The sequence below is a fragment of the Ischnura elegans genome, chromosome 11 (genome assembly GCF_921293095.1).
Source record: "Ischnura elegans chromosome 11, ioIscEleg1.1, whole genome shotgun sequence".
Lineage (NCBI taxonomy): Eukaryota > Metazoa > Arthropoda > Insecta > Odonata > Coenagrionidae > Ischnura > Ischnura elegans.
In genome coordinates this window covers 70,415,846-70,439,051 of record NC_060256.1, presented here as the reverse complement: position 1 = coordinate 70,439,051, position 23,206 = coordinate 70,415,846, and the positions used below count along the sequence as shown (strand labels likewise).

The window sequence follows — 23,206 nt, the reverse complement described above, 5'->3', positions numbered from 1 at the left end:
CTTTCCTCTTTATGTTCAAAATCACACTTATAAAAATATTTTAAGAATAAAGTGAAATTATTTTCAAAATAGTATTTTTTAGAAACATGTTGTTTCGATTTGTTGGGCTTAAAATAAGGGAAACTCAAACTTAGCTATGAAGCACACGCTATAAATGTGTTAGTAGTTTATTAGAAATCATGATATCCATGAAAATTTTTTCTAAAATATTCGTACTTTTGAGATAGCATTGTCCTCTCAATCGCACCCTTCCCGTCTTGAACATTCTAGTGAAAGAGACAGACTGACGCTCAGGTAATGTTTTTGTAAATTATTCGTATTTGTTGCAATACAATGCTATTTTATTATTACTTTATTTTATGTATATTATGATATGGCTTTTAGCCTTAGATTTGCGACCGAGTGTCATAAAGTCAAATGTATTTATTCACTTAAAGTATATTAATTTACTTATTCACCTTCTGAACTAATGAGTTAAAAATGTTGCCTTATGCATCTCATGAAAGTCGGTCGATTTATAGAATTGACTTTCAGCTGGCGGGCTGAAATTTTATCGCTCTCTTTATATATTTGTCAATTGCTTCCAAATTAGACGATATGTTTACTTTGATGTGGCCATTGAGGATAATTCTTTTATCATTTTAATAGCCTGAAAGTTTCTAAAATTCTTTCGATTTCTTTTATTGTGCTTGGTTATTTCTGAAGTCAGCCCGTGGTATTTCACTTCTCATGTATCTTCTCGCATTGGTGGAGCCACGGGGGGATTTTTGGATTATAAACCCCTCTTAAGCCTTTCTTACTGTAGTTTATATATATTATTTACTTCATTTTAATAAATACTCGTACTAATTGAATGTTTTTGTGTCCTAAAAATACTGTTTTGTGCATCAAAAATTCCTGGACCCCCATTTTCCTTGGGATGTTTTCCATACACCCCGGAAGGGCCCCCCGAAATCTCCGGTAAACTCCCATTAAAAATCCTGGCTACGCTACTGTCTTCTACTGAATCAATGAATGAAAATGATATATTACGTAAAAATAACCAACTCTATTTCCGTTGTCGCGTCTCCGATATTATCTTATTCAAATGTAGGCCTATTGTCGAGTATCTCATGAAAATAATCGATGTATATGGCTGGAGATTAAGATTTTATATGGACTCAGCGTCATTCCTTTCGAGAGGAGAGTGTCAACAAACAAACCTCCACGAGTGATTTGATTTCTTGTTGCCTCCCTTCTCCAGCGATTCTATAAATTTTCCCCTCTCCCAACGCGCAGTCTTCTTGGAAGACGGATACCTTTATGCCCTCCCATTCCTACTCCCCTTCACCCCCTCCCACAGCTCATCCTACGCCGGTCTCCATGGCAACCCCAGACGACAATAACTTTCAATTTGTCCCAACCCACGTCACTAAGGATCGAGCCAAGGCGATAACGCTGTAAGGTTGCGGGTTTTTTTTAAGGGATAAGGGGAATAAAAAACGGGTTGATAAGGGTTGGTTTTCGGGAGGTTGTGGGGTGGTTTTGGAGGGAAAAAGACGCAAAAGGGCTGAGAGGGGTTAAGACGCTTCCCGGTGCGTCCCCTCACTGAAATAACTGGGCGAGGAAAGCCAGGCCTCATTAGGCGAATTGCGTCGTCATGGAGTGAGGGGACAGCCTCAGGGTGGGATGCCATAATCAAACGCTTTGATGCAAGAGTGCGAGTCCATTATCGCTCAAAGGGGACAAGGGTAACGAAGGTAATACCGTGGAGGAATTTTTACCGAGGAAAACTTCAGAGGATTTATGCGTGTCACATTTCCCCATGCGGATTTTACTCCTTTGCGTGCGGTTATGCATGACAAATGAGGGTGTTTAATGAAGCTCCGGAGACACCAAATGAGGTATCATTTTTCATTGTGTTGCTCGGCTCTTCAGCCTTGAAATACTATTTATTTCTGTATGACTTTGCTGTTGGTGGACATGGAAAACTTTAAGGTTGCAATTTTCAAGATCTCGATAAGGAAAACTTTGGAAAGGTTTATACGAAAATTATATTTTCTCTAAAATGTGTTTTAGCGCCTAAGTATACATCACTCTCAAGGGTTAAGGAACTATAGAAAAATTATTTTTGCAAAGCATGTTGCAAATAATATCACTTTATGTTGCAGATGATATAACTTTCTTACTTTAATGTTTATTTCTCCCTCTTGTACTGCCGCCAAGCAATTCAGATTAATTGCCGCTATGCTGTGGGTATTAATCCCTTCGGTGAACATGAATTAAAATGCTTTTCCTCCGTACAAAAAACTTAGTTGTAGGAAAAAAATTATTGTGCTGCTTTTATTAGGTAGAATAATGTTATCTAGTGATTTTAACGGTTGATGAAGCGTAAGCTTCTTCCCTACGGCGATATATTGAAAGGGAACAACGCAACCCACAATACATAAATGCTGTGAGGGGTATGCGAATTGTGGGCGTTTGACTGCAACGATAAGTACTGGGAAAGCCTCCTGAGTGCTATTCATTCATCCATTCTGAAAACTTATCCTCCAAACGAAACCCCTATCCCGCAATTATATGTATTTCAACTCTTTTCACCTTACCACTTCGATATTTATCAAATCATCGCAATTCCTTCAATTCTTTAGACATAGATTGCACTGTTATTTGGAGAACCTCATTTAAGTTTTTACCATTTTTCTTTTTGTCGTTATAAAAACTTTATAGTCATACGAGTTTTTTTTTACAATTTCTTAAAACTTATATTTTTGTATTATTGATATTGAATATTTTGTTGGGTTCTCGTCAAATCAATTTTTTTTCTTTAAAACCTAACAAATTTATTTTCTGTATCACTGATGTGAAATATTTTGTTTTCAGGGAAAAAAATCACTCATTCATTCATCCTTCGTGTTTCAACCCAAAGGTTGGTTCTCCCATTTGGAAATTTTTTTGGGTCAATCTTTATTTCTACGGAAAACTTGCATTTACCATTTAGAATAAATATACGGAAATAGGGAAAGAAGTCATTCAGTGTTTAAAATTTTAAAATGATATTAGGAGATCATCAATCTCCTAGATTAATGTTAACTGGATCTTTTTTCGAACTTGTTTTTTACGCATCCAAATTACTGGTGTCACGGAAGATAAAATAAATGCTAGATTTTACCTCATTCCTCGGTTCTATTGCTCAAGTTTTTTCTAATTAAGATAATAGTAATAACAAATGAAGATGAAGGTAGAAGAAATTGTTGACGCGTTGGTTGTGTATTATATATCTTGGTGAAAATCACAAGAATTCATTTATTTAAAATTTTCATTGATATCTTATTTATTCAAGCTCATTATGGAGTAGGGGCCAATAATATACCATGCTTCAATTCTCAAGGTAATTGAAAGGCATTGACTACGATTCGTTACCCACCATTAGTGTATTCATGATATAAAAATTATTGGTTTTAGAAATACCGGTTTAGACGAATGGCAACGGTCAGTTTCGTCCTCATTTGAAAAAGGCCAGATAATATATCAATTGTATCATTGTGAGTTCTAGACAGTCATAATTCTTAGGTAGGCTTTCGCGGTGTTGTGGTGAGGATTAAACGTGGAGGTTTTCGGGGTTACTACCGCGTAGATTCATCTCTGCAGACGACAGTTTCGCCGGCATTGCAGCAGGCGTCTTCAGGTCAATGAAGTGGAGATTCGTGGTATTTCCCGTCTCTTATACACCCCGTCGGAGGCCGGTGTCTTCTCATTGTGTGGTTCAGGAGGCCCGGGTGGCTTCTCATTGGTCCGCACCTCCTGCCTCTGTCTTGTCTCTCCAAGTTTACTCTTGAGGACTCTTCTCCATGTGTTAGGAAGCTGGTATCCGTCCTCCTTATTGAGGTTGTTCGGTGTCATCGTTATCTCTGTATCTTCCCTAATGATCCGAGAGAAGTATCTCTTTTCATTGGCAATGACTTTTGCATTGTCATAGTCGGAAATAAGACAATGAAAAAGTCATTGCCAATGAAAAGAGATACTTCCCTCGGATCATTAGGGAAGATAAGACCAATGAGAAACCACCCGGGCCTCCTGAACCAGCCAATGAGAAGACACCGGCCTCCGACGGGGTGTATAAGAGACCGGCGATACGACGAATCTCCACTTCATTGACCTGAAGAAGCCTGCTGCAATGCCGGCGAAACTGTCGTCTGTAGAGATGAATCTACGCGGTAATAACCCCGAAAACCTCCACGCTGGATCTAGACAGTCATATTTTGAAAAATGAATAAAAATTACAGTTTTATTCAAAACATTTTACGGCGCTGTTAAGTTTTAGGCATGAATTTTGAGAGTCTATAACGTTTATCGACTCGTTTTTTCTTTTCATTAATAATGTAAATTTTGGCTTCTTAGAGTTTAGACCCCTGGGTTAAATGTGTGGTAGGATACTTCTGAGTGATTTCGTCAGCACTAATGACCTCATTGCCTTCATATGGTCGACTCAAAGCATTCGGTGAATACAGTATGTCTTGGTCGAAACACTTTTTTTGTATTTCTTTCTTTTTTGCACAATTTCTGCTGCTGTGTGAGCTTGTAGTACTGCGAGTTTTTCCTACTGGATCAGTATGTGCCACTTTCCCTATGCGATGCCTGAAACAATGATCAGCTTTCAGCCAAGTGTTGCAGAAATGGAGGAACAATATAAACTTTAGTTAAGCATCGTAAGTTGGTTTAGCTTGTACGCATCAAGTTTTGAAATGGACGGACTCGGACTTAAAGCATTTAAAACGTGTATAGCACGTTACTTTCATTTCACGGTTGCCTTTCGAGAGTCAATGATTCTCTACGATGAACTTTCCCTTTGTATCCAGTGAACTTTGGCCCTTCAGAGCTTTTAGATCACAAGGCGATGGAACTGTGAGGTTGGAACCCTCTGTGAGAAACTATCGTAAAGGACTGCTCTCGGCTTCAATTTTCTCGTTGTCGTCCTATAGAGGACACATTCCCCTTCATTTGGGGTTTCCTGAGGTTTGAGAAGGCGGTTAGAGTGGGTCGTTGAAACTCATCACTTGATAGCCCTCTTATTACAGTATGGCGATGACCTTTCAAAGTGGGGGCAGAACTTGCTCCATTAGTCTAACTGCATACGCCTCCGATTAGTTGTGTGTACTAGTCCGACGTGTTGTCGAACTTCCTATCTTCACGAATTTGGGTTGGTATTTGTGTAGGAAATTTCAGGGGATTTCATGGAACAAATAAGTTAATATTATTTTCACATGTAAAAAAATAATGACGAGTCCCTTGTTTTTGATACTCTCCCGATTTTCCTCAAGAAATTTGGCTGTCCTCATTACATATAAGAGCAACTCTTTAATTTCGAACATTTCTGTTACCTCTTATGGCACCACATGCTTATGCGCAAAGGAAATTCATTCATTGATTGTAATTAAAATGTGATTGCTTGTGTAAAAAAATTCAATCAACTTTGACCAAAACATGAGTCATAATAGAACAAATTCACAAAACTAGTAAAAGGTTATTAGACAGTAAATGCTATAGTTGAAGTCATAACTCTATGATCAGGTATAAATCATGCTACAGTTGGCTCGAATTTCTGGAAAAAGTATAATTTAGAAAGTATTTGTGATGAATGATCTGCATATCACGAACCCTAACCTGTCGTATACAATTGGAAGGGGGTCATTTGCCTTGCCATTACTTTTATGCAGTGTGAATGAAAAGTTGGAATCTTCGTTTTCAAGTTCGTACTAGTGGTGAAATCTATGCTGTTAAGCAATCTATCTGCTCTATTTTATTAAACAAATCGACCAATTTTTCATATTTTATGTATTTTATCATGCATAAAATTTTGAAAACTTCGAATTTCATCATGATGGAAGTAGCTTCTTGAAATAATTTTTTTTATTGATCTTATGACCTGAAATTAGTTTTTTTGTGCATTATAATTTTTTAATTCATTACTTTTGTGGAAATGGAGGTTTTTATGTTTGTAGAATCTTAAGTTACCTCCATCAAAAGGAATTCAAAACTTTAAAATATTGATAACATCTATGAAGAAATAAAGATGTAATTTGTTTACTATTCTTCTTCTCAGGATGAACTTCATCTGTATTCCAGCGATATGAAACTTCGGTTAATTAACTACATGCCTTTCCAATGACCAAAGTGTTTGGCTAAATGTTATTTATCGAGTAATTTTTAGGTCCAATTAATTATATCTCTCGGGCTAGTAATTTAAGTTTCCACTGTCATTTGTCAATTTTCTGAAGCATAAGGGTGTTAAAAGGATGTTATCTAAAACCCCATTAAATGCTTGATATCCTGATAGATAGTCCTGTTAAGTTGTATTCCCGGAAAGTTATATACTCTATCTTGAGTGACAGAACTAATCGTGTTAATAATTTATTTTCAATTCTTGGGCGACTAACTTTGCTCAACGGTGTGATATCCGTCTGAAGGGTAATTTAGGGTAGGGGTGAGCAAATTATTGGTTCCTGAGGACTTCTGTGCGTCATCGCTCCTCAATGTCTTGCCTTTATCTTGCTAAAATGTGTTCTACTGCCGGCAAAATGTAGTGAGCTGATCGATAGATCGAGCCACCTTTCCACTTCGCGTGAAATTTTGATGAAGTCCTTTTGCCATTTTCTGTACCTACAATGCCCGCGTTAGAGAAGTTGTCATCTTATATGAAGGGAAATCTTCACCAAAATGTAGTACAGTGAAAAATAACATAAAGAATATTGCTTGGAAATGTTGTGAGAATGTCAAGGTAAACAATTAGTAAATGAAGCATAAATAACAATTTAGCAAAGAAAATTCACTGGCATCATCGATTGAGACAAAATATTAGTTATTACCAGCCATGCTTATTTACATTTAATTATCAGGAAATTAGTATTCAAGGAGTTGGTGTAGAAATATTTTTAAGAAAACCTTCAAGTTAGGAAAAAAATACTTTCGAAACAAATTCAACGACGTTACCGAACATTTTACGTGCGTGAAAGCCATTCTGAATAAGAGCAACCATCGAGTTGGAGATATTGTTCATTGCGATAGTTAAACTCACCTCAAATTTCATTTAACATTGAATTTGCTCGAAATGTATAGTGTGTTTTCAGACCTAATCTGGTGGAAGACTAAGATATTAATCCTATGGGTCGGCAATTTTCCAAAGAAAAATTTAATTACTCCATGAGTCGAGCTATCAAAAGCAGTAGTAATAACTGATTTCGTGGAAAATTGCCACACCGTTGTATCGAAACAAAAGTTGGTTATATTGGTGATGACAGAGCTCAGCTTTAACGGAGCTATTGGCGTATAAATAAAATATATTCTTAGTAGATGGACAGTTCCCGTTATTGGACCACAGTACATTTGCAAAATTCTGATTGGTAGGGAGATCGCTTCGCTAGGATATTCGTTTGGGGATGTGTGAGAGTGTCAGGCTATAAATTCGGGACCCCTCGAGCCAAGATTACAGAACATCGGTGATCCTGTGGAAACCGGCATGTCAACGTATCAGGGCCCTCGTCGTAGGTCATCATCAGATTTTGATAACGTTAGCGCTATTTAGGGGAACAATATAAATATATTGAAAGTTTAACAATTTTAAAGCAACCGAAATGAACATAAAGAACTCAGATTTCATGAAATATGACGCATGATTTTATACGAGTTGCGATATCTGCGTTCTCGATGTTCTTACAGGAAGAAGGTTCGTGAACAACATGAAATAATAACATCTTTTATTTTCAATATTCTACGTGGATTGCAAACTATAATATATCATTTCATTAATTTCCACTCCATTTAAAAAGAACCACAGAAAAAATAAATAGAGGATAGCAGCTTTACGCTCATCCCAATACTCTCTTTGTTTTAGTGCTTTCCAATTTTCTTTTTCTTTCGTCTTGTATTTCCTGTTTGTTCGTAGAAATATAAAACAAGGATGTTGCACCATATTACTCGAGAATCTATTTTTCTTAAGTTAAGATTAGTTTATTTTAGCTTTTATACAGAAAATGAATTGAAGTGGAAGGAATTAATGACATTTTGCGGAATAATCACAACACGATCACTATACTCACGTCATGATCCCTGGGGTTCTCCGACAAGAGCGTGATGTCTTGCACGGGCGGGGGCGGGACTTTTCGGAAGGCCCTCGGGTCGCGGTGCCGGAGGGCCCTCTGCTGCCCCCCCTGCTCCCCTCCGCCTCCTCCCTCGAGGCCCCTCCGTCCCCCGCCTCCTCCGCCCGGCCCCGGCGGGGGCTGTCGGTGTCCCCGCCTCCCGCCCGCGGCCGCTTCCTCGTCGCCGCTAGTCGTGGAGCAGCTGGAGGATCCGCCTCCGCTACTGGCGCCGCCTGCCCGTCCCTTCTCCGCCAAAGAGATGAGGTCCGCCCCGGAGCCTTTGTCCCCGCTCGCCGAGGACGCCATCGAGGCCACCGGGGGCGCCATCTGGAGGGCTGCTCGCGTGGCGGGAAGAGAGAGAGGGGAAAAAGAGAAAAGGGGGAAAAAGTTGCCTTCAGTGCAAATTTCATTTCACTCCCTCCAAAAGTGTTTCAACTCTAAGTATGGTTGATTTTGAAAGGTACAGCTCACCCCAGACTTAGTCAGAGGCGCGCCATCATCGTGTGGCATCACTTAGAATTTTGCCTTTTGGAAGCCGAATTTGCGTTATATTATATACTTTTTCATATATAATACCTCTTTAAATGCCCTAATGATCTTTTAGAGGGAAAAAGTTTCCATAATGAAGAGTGACAACTATTTAATGCGATATAAATTTAAATTTTGGCGTATAAATGCATATTTTGAGCATTTATTTCGACTAATAATATTTTCTCATTAAGATACTGCATAAAAAGTGCCGCATGCCCGTCATATTCTACCTCTTTAAATGCCTCAATGATCTTATAGAGGGAAATAATTCCCACAGTGAAGAGAAGAAGGAAATAATTCCCACATCAAACAGTTTACTGTGAAATAAATATAAATTTTGGCGTATAAATGCATGTTTAAGGATTAATTCCGACAAAAAATATTTTGCTCATTAAGATACTGTATGACCAAAGCTTAACAGCTCTCGCACACATAGGCTAGTGAATATCACACAGTCAGTGCAGGGGGTAATTCTTTCCTTCGAGGGATGTGGTTGACACTGATCGGAAATATTCCAATCGGTTTTCATTTCGAAAACTTGACTCCGATTGATTTTAAAGAGTCGACATTTTGTAAGAGGCGAAATTTTGAAAAAAAAATACGGCTGAGTTCTCTACTTCATAGTGCCGCCAAATACATACATAAATCTTTGTGCTGCGTAAATTTATTAGACTCATTGCTTCGGCGGTAAGCACCTCTGCCTACCAATGTATTTCCCCCGGCTTAGAGTTGGTGTTGAACTTTTAGCCTTCAGACTTTTATTGGGGAAGATTAGATTTTTACGGCAATAACGAGACATTAAAACATACATCTATAATTTGGAGCAAAAGCTATGAGAGTTGATGACGTAGAGAAGCAAGCATCAAAATGCGTTTTTTTACATGATTTCATGCAGTCTGACCCCATAAAGAAAGATATCACGTGATTAATGCAACTTTTGGCTACTACTTATGTATCTAAAAACTGTGTGAATTATTTTTATGATGAATATAAACCTATAGTATGGAATATGCGGGCGAATATATAGAATATTTTTTCTGAATTATCCTTCTTGTTTGTAGAATAAACTCAAAGATGTGTTCTTATATTCTATACTGCATATTTTTCCTGTAAATGAAGCATTTCATTGTATACTTTGTGCAAAGATTGAAGAACACTTGCTGCTTTTAATATCGGAGCGTTACATTTTTTTTATGTAGGTGGGGTCCCAATTAAGTGAGTAAATTATCTATAAGCCGTTCTATCAACTCTCTTGGTCAAATTCCATTATTGTAAACTACCGTCCCACATGAAGTGTGATTTCATGGCACATTATTCTCTTGGAGTCTTCTTGAGCTCCCCTCAAGATTTATAGTGTCTTCGCTGTCTGCGTTACGGGATGCCTCGTGATAATTGGCATCGTTATCCATAGGAAATTCTCATCATTCATAGGAAAATCTCCTCGGGATGGTGGTAAATTAATTGCGTATGCTTGGTTTCGCTATTTAGTGGGCCCTTTTCGCTCTGTAGCGTTGAGGTGTTTTTCCCCGTCCCCTCCCTTCCGCTCCTATCCCCTCCCAGAGGCGTCGGCGGGCTCCCATCGCGGCGGCGCCTCAGTCCTTTTTCCTTCCTCTCCAGCCCCTCCCCGGGTGACCGGGTGTATAAGCCACGGGCTTGGTTCCTGGCCCCGGTGTGTTGTAACCTCGAAGGGCTCCCCTGAGCCCTCATTCATTGTCATCGCTATACATCTAGCGATTTGATCGATGGATTTTTCTTCCTCATAGGAAAATCCTCTAAAATCGCTGGCACATTAATGGCTTTGCCTGGTTTCGCTAATTAGTAGGGCCCTTTTCGCTTTTATAGCGTTGGGGTGTTTTTCCCTCTCCCGTCCCTTCCGCACCTTTCCTCTCCCAGAGACGTCGTCGGGCTCCTATCGCGGCGGCGCCTCTTTCCTTTTCCCTTCCTCTCCTCCCCCTCCCCGGGTGATCGGGCGTATAAGCCACGGGCTTGGTTCCCGGCCCCGGTGCGTTGTATCCTCGAAAGGCTCCCCTGAGCCCTCACCGGTTGTCATCGTCATCCAGTTTTGAGAGCGAAGAAAACTTAAAAATTGATATATTTTTTGTCAATAATTTTCATGATAAAACCAATGCACACTGTTTTAGTATAAGTAACCAATATTTGCAGCAATCACTTCGTATCTTTCTTTTTGGGGCAGAAGCTCTATAATGCTGATTGTTTGCTATCGTCGCTTTGAAGGATTCGGTTGTCGGATGGCTGAATGATTTCTTACACCGTCCTTTAAGTCATGTCCTTTTTAGAGTAATTAATTCATTCCTGGAATAAGTATTTTCTTTGCCGCGATTTTCCTTGTGAAGCCAAAATATTTTCAAGCTCAAAGGCTCGTTTGCCTACGGATTTCTGACTTGTCAGAAGAAATGGAAAACTTGGAGACAAGTTTGTAGGAAAGTCTCATTTTTCTTCCATGCTGAAAACTTTTCTGTGTTTATTAATAATTTACGATCTCGCGAAATCTTTCCTCAGTGAAGTTCTCAAGGGAGCACGATTTGAGAAGCAGCTCTTTTACCTAACCGTAACCGTAGATATGGTGGCCGGGGGAAGAAGCTTGGAATGATAGGGAAAGCTGAATGAACATTTGAAGATTACGATTTAATATTTCATCTTTCTCGACCAAGCTTATGTGGCCATTAATTATATTTTCATATGCTTTCATAGATTATTTTACTCACCTATAGTTTACAATCTATCATCCATTAATTACTAATCATCTATAAATTTGTAAGAATTTGGAGAATTTTTACCAGCTAACAAAGTTATTTAAATAGACTTTCACTAGCGAATAGCAAGAGTTCGTGATAAAGAAAGCTTTGTTAGGTGTGTCATTGCTTTCAGTAAAAATATTTTCCTTTACGCTTTATTTGATAGATTGAATCTCAGTGCCTCTTAGGCTGGTTTATTTGTGAGGCAAGGATATGGTGCTCCGAAAGACTGTCAAAGATCATCAAAATCTCATCCAACAGCGATAGAAGTTGAACTTAATGCGACAAATTCCGAAAAAGGGTCACAAGGAAAGGTGACAGGTTGAGTCAATAGTCAAGGCTGAGAAAGAGTTAAGAATGATGGGCATTAAACTCAAGATTAGGATTTGCTAGGGTATTATGTAATTTATCCTATGTTCAATGGAAGTGGTATATGAAAATACCTTCCTTTACAGAAGAAAAAAGAATGTATTGAATGGATATTTTGATTTGGAGTGTTTTTTAAGAGCTTTTAATACGATCAGTTCACTTAACCTTGTCTACTAATTATTTAACATTTAAAACTGATAATTCCACTTTCTTTGACATTCTATTAAGGATTTGCAATACGTAAATATATTCCGACCATGAGTGCAGGCGATCATAAGACGGCAAAATCACCTTCGGCTCCGGACAGCGCGCTGCCGCCATCGAATGCTACAATTTGCTCACATATGTAATAAATATCTATAACCTCACTTTTTATCGAAGTTTCTGCTTAAAGTCGAGTGATATTCAATACCAATCCGATTACAAAGTTATTCAGTATTCGTATGTTTTATGGCATTCATTATTCGTAAGAAATTTATTACGATTCGTAAGACATTTATAACGAGATTATTATTTCGCATGTTTTTTGCTACTAGGGGAAATACGTCTCATGATTCAAATTAGAATATACGTCGAGAGATTGGAAAGTAAGGGTTTTGTGCTTGCTTTCGTGATTTTCCATTCAATTATTTCGATAAAGGCTACAGGTAAGAATTAGTTTTAAGAGGTCATGATAAAGTTTCCACACTTAAATGTACAACTCCACTACTGACCATGATTTTGACTCTCCATTTCATTCTCAAGGTACTCGGAAATAAACAGGCCCTTCACATGTAATTATACCTTTTATAGGTATAAATTTATGTGGAAGTGCCTATTGCATTACCTTAGGAATGAAATAAGTGTGACCATGGTCGATAGTGGAGTTGTACATTAAAATGTGGAAATTAATATTGTTTTTTTATCACGGATATATCGCATTTTTATCAAGTCAACCTGAAACGATTTCATACGCTGGAAGAAGGTTCATGTTAGAGGAAGTTATGTTATTGTAATCCGATCATAATAATCTGCTCTACACATCAATTTCCACCATCTTGCATTTAGTTTTGACCATAATAAAAAGCGCCGCAGCATTTACCCAATTAAAACCTCAATTTACTTGCGCCCTCCAAATAGTAGGGATTATGTTCATATTTGTGGTGCATATTCGGTCACTTTAAGATGTATCATCCCGTGATATATCTTTGGCGAAGTCCTTCTCGAATACATACTCTTCCGAATCATGCAGTGGCGCAGGTACTTGCCACCTACATGCTTAATATTTTTCCATATTCGATCTCTGTTTTATCGAGATTGTGCATACTTTCTTTGATCTGATCCCATTGAGGATTAATACGATACGGTATTCGATCGAATCTGTATATTTGGCTTTCGATCCGTTTCTTGTTTCAAGAGAGACGGGACCTATATTTGAAAATTTCGTCTAATTCATAAAAAATTGTGGATTAGAAATTCAATTGAATTAATAGTTTTGAGATTTTCTGCCGAAATGTAATTTTTCTTACAGTTACAAATCAGCCGGAAACTAGGGATTCGTTGGGGAAATGTTGTGTATTATGTTGTGAGAATAAGTAACTTCCATTTCGGATTTAATAAACCGAAAAATATTTTTTATGATCAAAACGATGCGAATTTTCAGAATGAATGAATGAATGATCATTTTTTGCTATGTTTGGGCGATGGAATTGATGAAGTTATTCCATGCTGAATCCAACATTTGTCTAACTCACTTTATAAATTTGCAAGGAATAATGCGCTTACGGATGTATGCAGGTGAACATTTCGATCAATCGTGGAATAAAAATGTTAACATCCTCGAGATAAGTTTCATCATGAACAAACGTTTGTGATAGTATTTGCATTGTTTATATACCATGTATGTTTCATTATATTTTATTAAGGAGAACCCGGGGCGGAACAGGGTAGGCGATTTTTTATAGTGGTAAAAAAGGTGCTGCGCAAGCGGCAATAACTATATCTATCAGATTGGTGTTGCTTATAAGTTAAGAAACACCCATCTGGATTAGTTATTGTTATTGCCGATTTTTTCCCACTTAAAAAACGCTTACCCGGGTTCCCCTATAATGTTTAGGTTTTGGAAGAATTATTTTAACGAGAATAAAGTTGTTGTAAAATTATTTTCCCTTGATGTATTGGGATAACATAAAATAAATATATGTCGCAGGATGACGGAGTCAGGACAGTAGCCTTGGGTGGTTGATTAGGCCGCAGATTGGCGTGCGTGGACCGAGGGGAAAGCCGCTATGAAGCGAGGAAGGAGGGAGGTGCCCTCAGGTGTCTTCGCACGGCTCCATTTTTGATCGATGATGACCCAGGATTGTAGGGGAAGGTATGGTAGGGGTTAGCGGGCGGGGAAGGAAGTCGGGACAGGATAGAAGGGGGAGGCAAAAGCAGGATGCTGAGGGTGTTAAACCCCTGCATGAGTTATCGTGTGAGGTCGTCTAGACAGGATACGGGTGTATACGCTATACGATGGAACTTACCTGGAAAAAAATCGTTGTACTATTGGTTTTATCTGCCTCATCTCCCTTTTGAGGGTCTTCGAATAATCTGTTTCAGGCACAAAATGTAATGGACGCGTGCTGGACCCTTAATCTGTTAGTTGTGTCTGCTTTTCGTTCCTTGTGATGGTCATCCAGTAAGAATTATCCGTTTTAGGAAGAATAAATTTTAATATCACTACATCAGAATAATACGTTTTACTACCGAAGCTAAAATGGATTTTTCACTAAAAATAAAAGCAAATATACCGTACCATCTAAAAAAAGACGCATTGCAAATTAGACAACCACATAAAACTGGAAATTTACATAACTAACCTGAACTTGGATGGAATTGGAATGATATACAAATATATTATAGTGTCTACCTAATTTTAATTTGACAAACTCTGATACATGTGTTTCGATTTCATTCCAATCGGAACACGTGTTGTAGAGTTTGTGAAAATAAAATTAAAAGGACGCTTCGATATCCTTGAGTATCATTCAATATGCTGTTCCACGATATCTCTCCGGAAAAAGTAGAATTTGAAACTGAATCTTGTGGGAACGAGAGAAATTGGGAGACCCGGGTTCAAAGCGCATCGCGTAATTGATTTTTTTGGATGAGCTTTATTTTTAGGTATATTTTATATTACGCTTGCACGTGTGGTGTCGTTGGAGTATTTCTTCATTGTAATGATTTCTAATGTGGAATGAAAGAGGTACTTCGGTATCTATGACAAATCAAAAACTTTTGGGTGATTTTTCTTGCTAGATGTCAAAAAAACATGAAAAATGTATGAAATATGGCGATTCATTCACCCTCGAATAAACTCGAACGTTCAGCGTTCATACCCTAAGCTGATTATAAATCCAGGATGAAACGTACTAACGACCAGCGCTAGTAGCTGACAGCGTATCCAAGAAATGACTCCGGGATATAAATAATTCTTTGCCGTGATTACAGATCTGCCGGCAGTTTTTCTAATGCATACAGGTACCATCATACACTATTTAGAACATGACTGGTGCTAACATACATAAAAAATACATTTATTTTGTTTAATTGAGTGATTTGTTTTCTTGATAATTACATTCGATTGTAAATTTACAGTAATTTACTCATGGATAACTTTTCTTAACACACACACTTTCATAACACACTTTTCGATAATTGCAATGTAATTCATGAAATGAATTGAAAACTGTACCCATTTACTCATGAATTCAACGAATAATTGAGAGTTAGTTTATTTTAATATCCTTATTTGGCGAGACACATAGCGTAGCTTCAACGCATTTTATTAATGCTCATTAGTTTCGGGCTAAGTGACGTGCCATCCGACGGGGGTTTCAAAATCAAGGATTATGGTTAACGTAAAACCAGAAATGGAGGATCCTGTGAGGCAAGAGGGATTCATCCCGTTTGTGCCTGACCTTAAAGGATGGGAATTGGATTTCCCTGATGTGCGCCATCAATTCTGGAGCGCTGTTGAGTGCTAGCTAGCCAACAGCGCGAAGTCACGTTGCCTGTCCTTCTGAGATCCTTTTACGCTGCAGTTCACGCTCATCCATATTCATGCTCACCCTTTCCTTCATTCTAGGCGTCCGTAATGACTTGTCTCAGACGAGCGCAAAGCCAGTCCTATCGCGAGAAATCCTTAGATGAAGCAATAACGTGTCAATTTTTCCTGTCTATTATGTTTCACTCGTCATCCTTGATGTAGTTTCGAAAATATCTTTAGCCCGCACGAATTATTTGGTAATTAAAAAGAAATGTCACGTAATTTATCTTAACTTAATTATTAACATTCCTATTAAAATATAGGTTTTTAGGATTAGTAGAACTATTTTAGGGAAAACGTAAACTTCTTGTGGGAAAATTGTTGTAAATTTTTTTTGGGGAAAAAAGAAACTATCGATACAAGTCTCGTCACTGTCAAAAGATTTGAATAATACGTATTTGATGGTGTATGGCATAACAGATTAATAGCATCGATACGCGCTATTATAGCATGTTAATGAAGGTATTCCGGCTACTGTTTGAACGATTGTGTTACACGGATGAATACGGAAGATTAATAATAATGATATCAGCGACCAGCGAGTTGCAAATTTCAGTCCATCATTTCCTAACGGCTTATTTACCGCAAAAGTTAAAAACTTAGCTTACTTACTTAGCTTTGAAAAGAAATTTTTTCAGTTCTTATATTTCCCATTATTTATACATTGGCCATAGTTATTGGTACTATATCGTATAGGTAAAATGCAAACATCAACTACTTTTAAGATATCACCATAGCACCGTATCGTAGACTATCTAACTAATCGTAACACTAATCGTAGACTATCGCTAAAAATAGCATTAATTTTCTCGGGTTAATTTTATACTAATTGATCATGTAGATGTGGTATAAAAAATTTTACTTTTAAGGTTTTTTTTACTGGATTTTGAAAGTTATACCGATTGATATTGCAATATTTCTTAAACATCTTTTCAGATATCAGCCATTTCCCATTTTCTACCGGAGAAACAAAAATTCCGAATTCTGCGCGATGAAGGTATCTAAATATCTTGTTAACGTGAGCTAATGATCTGTTTCTGTGGTGTAATATTTACACTGAGGGCGCTTGAACATCATCCTTTTGAGTGAATCTTAGTGGTTTAATGAAGAGCTTTTCATACCACCCGAAGTGGAAATTTCTCTCTTGCTAAGGGCGCCCTTGTAAGTTTGTAGCTACACGTCCATCAAACCTCCGATAAAGGGATTCCTCGCTGCAATTGAAGCATCTCTTTATTCCTTTCAATAGAAGGGAATACTGATTTTCTTGTAGCCTTTTGCGGTTACCATCATCATAGGCCTGCCCCGTACGTGAGTTAATTAGTAGCATTTCTAATCACCGCACCGCATTTTCAATAGCATCTCTTTGGAAACGCTTTTGAGGCGCGCCTCGGAAGAGTGCGGGCTGTCTAAAGGTTCCCTGAGATACAAAGTACCGGGTGTTTCAAAATGTATAGCGGGATTCAGCGCTTATTATATTTATTACACTTAACTTTAACAGATTTGAAAGATCCTTCCCACTTTTTCTTCATTTGCGTTTGCTTCCGTTGAGGCATCTATACATTTATAAGGTCTTACGATGTTTTTATGCTAGAAGTGGCAACTCTAAAATATTTCAGTCCCTGCCTTCTCCCTTTACTCTGCGTAACATAAGTGTGCCCTTACCACAACCAAATTTGACTTTGTTTAAAAGATGTTTTTTGCACGTGGGACCGAAGGTTTTTAATTTGTTACCCCAGTCATGCTGTAGTTCAAAGTCTTTGAAAAAGTTTTTGCAAAATGCACATTCTTGGCTTCTCACTAAAGAAAGTGTAGAACAAATATTGTTATAAAATATTGATGTAAACAAATAATAAATACTGCTTTAGTTGTTTTTTCATGTACGCACTTGAGCTTTGTTAGTATAGATTATGAAGGTAACACAAAATGAGCTACACTATATGTAAAGCATAAATATTATTATTTTGGATGGTAGCCTCAAACAGGTTATCCTTCGCGGCTACCTAAAATTAATCAATTTTGCTATTGTCATGTAATTTTTTGTGTGGAGTAATAAAATTATTTATTATTATTACTTATTGCTATAAATTTTTATTATAATTTTGGTAGAGGAGGTGGCGTGGTAATCTATGTCTCTAATGATAAAATTTATCATTGTATTTCGGTTAATAGTATTTCTTATGAAGCGATCTCTTGTGTTGTAAATATATTAGGAGTAGATATAACTGTTATGGGACTGTATCGACCACCTAAACTCAAATTTAAAGATTTTTTAGAGGAATTTTTTGATGAAATTATTAATTTACGAACTAGAGATGTACTTATATGTGGAGATTTCAATATTAATTTCATGTCCAATCTTGGCACAGATATTAATGTTTACAAAGATGCATTAGCTCAAAGAGGATATATACAATTAATTAAAGAAAATACTAGAGAGGTGATAGTAGATGGAAATTTAGTTTCCTCATGCATTGACCATATACTCTACCGAGGGAATGCTTTTCGTTGTGATGGGGTGATATTTCAGGCTTGCATATCGGATCATTATGCTGTAGCAGCTGGTATGGTTAAAAAAGATAATTTTTCCTCATTAAAATTGACTACTTTAAATAATACAATTTCTGAAACGTATGTTTGTGAAAGAACGGTGAAACAGCTGATTTCAAGCCTTGATTTAAACGATCTTCAAATGTTAGATTCGCCATCTCCTAATGATATTTATCTGGAATTATCTCGTCTGTTTCAAGGAATATACAGTAAAGCCATGAAAAAACATTCCCGGAAGGATAATAAAGATAATAAAAAAACTTGGATTAATAAAGAAATAATTGAAAAAATTAAAGTTAGAGACTGCCTCTATAAGAGATGGAAAAATAGTCCCTCGAATTTGAGTTATAGAAGGGAGTATCAAACTTTTAGAAATCAAGTTAATAAAGAAATCTGCCGAGCAAAAAAGATTTTTTACTATCATAGTATAATTCGTGCAGGTAATGATGCAAAAAAGATTTGGGAACTAGTTAAGTTAATCACTGGAGCAGATAAAAATAAGGGGCCTGATCATACTATTGTTAAATATTTCTCTGGTAAGATGAATTTAAAATCTGTGGTCAATCTCTTTGTAAAGCAGTTCTCAAAAGATAACGAAGAGCTTAGAATAAATTGTTCGGAAGTTTTATATGAGTATAGTCCTGTTACAATAAATAATAGTATAGTGGTAAATTATGCAACTGAAAAAGATGTTAAAAATATTCTCAAGAATATTGAAAATAAAGGACCTGGAATTGATGGGATGAAAATTAAAGACTTAAAATCTAACAGCATCTTTATACCGGTTTAAAAAAAATTTATTAACACTAGTTTAGAAAATTCCATTGTTCCTGTTGAATTGAAAACAGCTATTGTTCGTCCGGTTTATAAAAGTGGAAATCACCTTCAAACACAGAACTATAGGCCCATATCTATCTTACCTTGTATGAGTAAAATATTAGAAAAATATGTGGCAGACATGCTGTTAAATTTTTTGGACAAAAATAGAGCAATTTTTGAGCATCAATATGGTTTTCAAAAAAAGAAAGGTACAAAGGATGCCTTAGAATACTTTTCAGAGAATATTCGAAATAATTTAGATAGAGGAAAGAATGTTGTAATAACTTACATTGATTATAAAAAGGCTTTCGATATGGTTGATCACACTTTGTTGCTTAAAAAATTATACAATATTGGAGTGAGAGGGTTGTTGCTTGATTGGTTTAAAGATTATTTATTTAATAGAAAGATGGTAGTGAAAGTTCAAAATGTTGTTAGTGATATTACCAGCATAAAAATGGGAGTGCCCCAAGGATCGATTCTGGGGCCAATTTTGTATTTAATTTATGTTAATGATATGCATGAATGTATTAAAAAATGTAATTTACTTTTGTATGCTGACGACACAGTCTTGATATCTAGTCATGTCAACTTCAAAAATGCCGTCAATAATATGCAGAATGATATCAATAATATGTTAAAATGGTCCCATGACAATAATTTAATTTTAAATGAAAAAAAATCTAAAACAATGCACATCACTTATCTTGCTTCTAATGTTAAATCAATAAATATTAAATCTCACGGTCATGAATGTCTACATTCCAACATGATAACTTGTAACTGTAATATTTTAGAACAAGTGAACGAATATAAATATTTGGGTTTGATTGTTGATTGTAATTTCACTTTTAATTCTCATGTATCAAAATTGAACCAAAAGCTCAGATGCATTATGTACAAATTTTATTATCTGAAGGACAGCGTCACGAAAAATGTACTCAAAATGATGTATCACGGTCTTTTTGAGAGCCTTCTCAGATATGGCCTTACTGTGTGGGGATCATGTGGTGTGACTAATATGAAAAGATTGAAGTCCAACCAAAAAAGGATTTTAAAAATGATTCATCAAACTAACTTTGAGGAAAATGGTGGATATTCAGGTGAATCGTATTTTAAAGACCTTGGTACATTACCACTTGATAAATTGTATCAGTACATATTAATAATTGATAATTATTTTAATAATAGATACAAAAGGAAAAGAAATATTAATAGTAATATCGATTTAAGGGCTTTAGGAATGTATGAGATTCCGCGATGTTATACGCATAAGGGTTGTAGGCAATTGAAAGTTGTTGTACCTAAACTGTTTAATGATTTGAAGAGCGAATTTAAAGAGTTAAAATCTTTGAGTGAAGTAAAAAGAAAAATTAAGGCATGGATATTGTCTGGTTGTTGATAATGGAATGTAACAGTATTTTATATATTGATATGCTTAATTGCTATTAAGAATGTTTTTTTTTATGCATAATTTGTTTGTTAGTGAAATTGTTAATTTAGTAATTTTTACAAGACACAAATTGTAAAGCTTAAATTGGCACCTGCTGACAAGCCAATTTCGGCTTAGCGGGACCAGAATGTTTGTTTTCATTTGAAAATTTACACAGTTGTATAAACATTATTTCTTGTTTGTACATAGTTAAATGAATAAATAAATAAATTATTAAATTATTAAATGATACATCAAATGAGGTGACTACTATCGCTGCAAAAAAGGTAGAACGCTGAACTTTAAACATTTGTACGAAATTCTGCCGAAGCTCCCTAGGGTCGTGTCATATATCGTTTTACTCATAGTTCATTCGGCTACAACAATGAATCATTAAACATTATTTAAACGTAAACCTTTAGCTTCTTCGGTCGAAAGAGTGAAGAAGAACACGCGAAAAACTACGAAAACGGCGAAACTGTCGTCCACTTCATCTCGCCACGGGAAAAATATTTGATCGGTGCATTTCATTGTATTTTTTTTACGAGCGTGCTGCGCCCGCTACCAGCGGGCTTCCCCCGCTCTTTTCAATGCAGGTCCATGGAGGGATAGGCGCGTTTCTAATTTTAAAATGTAGAAAAAAAGGCAGGGTCTTATGTACAAATTCAATTGGAATGTCCATGTACAAATTGAGGTCAGAGGACCTCTTTAAACACAACATTGGAAGTAATTACACTATCCTCTGTTAAACGCACATGATGACTCATACTTACGTATCAACAGGGGACTTGAATGTGGAATCAGCTGCATTTTGATAAAAGTTATTTAAAGAATGCGAGATATTGTTGCAAATGAACAAATATATCAGTATGTGCGCCGTTAACGTCAGGAATATTTACCGTTTTTTTGTTTTTTTTTAATTATTTAAAAACCAATTTTAGGAAACAATAGCAATATTTAGGAAGTAAGATATGCGGTCGCATGTTCTCTGATAAATTCTGTGCATTTTGGTACCTCATTTGTAGAATTTTGTTGCGTATAAGTTGAGAAAAAGACGATAGAACGACATCTTTGCATTACAAATAGCTTTTTAAAACTAAATTTTACCGATTCTTTGTTTTTTGAATTGGCCGAAAGGTAGATATCAATTTCCGAGGTTTAGAGGAGTACATGAATATTGAAGTTACGTATGCTATACGTAAATATTATATTTCTTAACTTTTCATGTAAGGTGATGTTTATATCGTTCCTCTTACTTAAAATAAACCAAAAAGACGAAAATCGTCGTTTTGGTGGAGTACATTGTCGAGGGCCGTTTATAGAAGTATAGTACAGTAGAAGTCAAGAGATACAGGTGCTGTCTTTATAATTTTGACAATAAGTGCCATGTAAAATTTTGACAATAGTTGATGAGGGTACTCAGAAATTTTGTGGCAAAGGGATACAATGGATCACTGATATCTACAGGATGTTTCTGTAGGAATCTCCAATACTTCAGGAAGCGGTAGGAGAGACAGTTTTAAGCATTTTTTGTCCTTGAACTCCTTAGTTACTAAAGTATGGCAACGCAAACATTTTTTAGGATTCACCTTGCAGTTACCATGAAAACGGTTTTTCTTGGGTTTCCAGGTTTTTCAACATTCTATTTTATACTATCGATATTTATGGGCATTAAAACTAAGGTTGGACGAAAATGGGCGCAATGTGAGATAAATTTTTTCAGACAGTCCAGTAGCCGGAATACTTTCCTTATTGTATTTAATTATCCATATTATGTGTCCCCTTGTTTTTCTTTACTCCCCCGAAGGATGTCGTCTAGATTCTCTAACATAGGAGATTAGTATTTGCTTTGAATGGCGCCGTGGGAAGCCTAAACTCCTTAACCCGGTAACGCCTGAATTAAAAATTTCACCGAACTTTTTCGTGATATTCAATTCTAAAATCCATTAAATTCTGAATGATTAGGTGCAAATAAGCATTTCGGATTTCTTATTTTAATGCCAAAAACGTTGAATTTTTTCCATTTTTCGCAAAAAGAAAGATTCATTTTCATCCAAAAATCACTCTAAAATGTCAAATCTTGCTTAAAAAGCAAACTTTTCTGAAAATCGTAATTATAAATATGCTTATCTGTTTAAAACTCTAAGAATGCCAAACAAATTACGATAAATAACAAAAAAAGGTAAGTTTAGTATTACGCCACCAGTTGGTACCATATGGCACCGCTAGGGGTTAGCGGGTTAACGATGAAAGAAAACAAATGCAAAGCGGCTGTATCCGCTTTTCCCGCCGTCCTCCCAGCGGAAGGCGTGAACGCGGTGAGCAAATTATCTCCTGCGGAGAGATGGCTTTTTCGGTGGGTCTGGTGCAATATTTCATTTCCCAAACGTTCACCCATCTCGACTCCACCTCTTTGCCCATTTCTCGATCCCGCAGAAAGATTGATGCCGTGGAATTTCACTCTGCAGAGTGGAAATGTTGCAGGAAACAATCACCACTCCCTTCCGGAGTGGTCCAGACGGAAATTTCTCCGGGATGACATCCGTGCCGCATGAGACTCTTTTTC

General features: G+C 36.7%; 1 protein-coding gene across 1 annotated transcript in view; it reads right to left on the bottom strand.

Annotated features, from left to right (window-relative positions):
• Positions 1-8,441, bottom strand: part of LOC124167651 (synaptotagmin-16) — a 51,552-nt gene extending 43,111 nt beyond the window's left edge. The window contains exon 1 of the mRNA XM_046545633.1: positions 8,076-8,441. Coding sequence (XP_046401589.1) covers positions 8,076-8,441 — 366 coding nt within the window. The remainder of the gene's footprint in view (positions 1-8,075) is intronic.
• Positions 8,442-23,206: the final 14,765 nt, after the last annotated feature.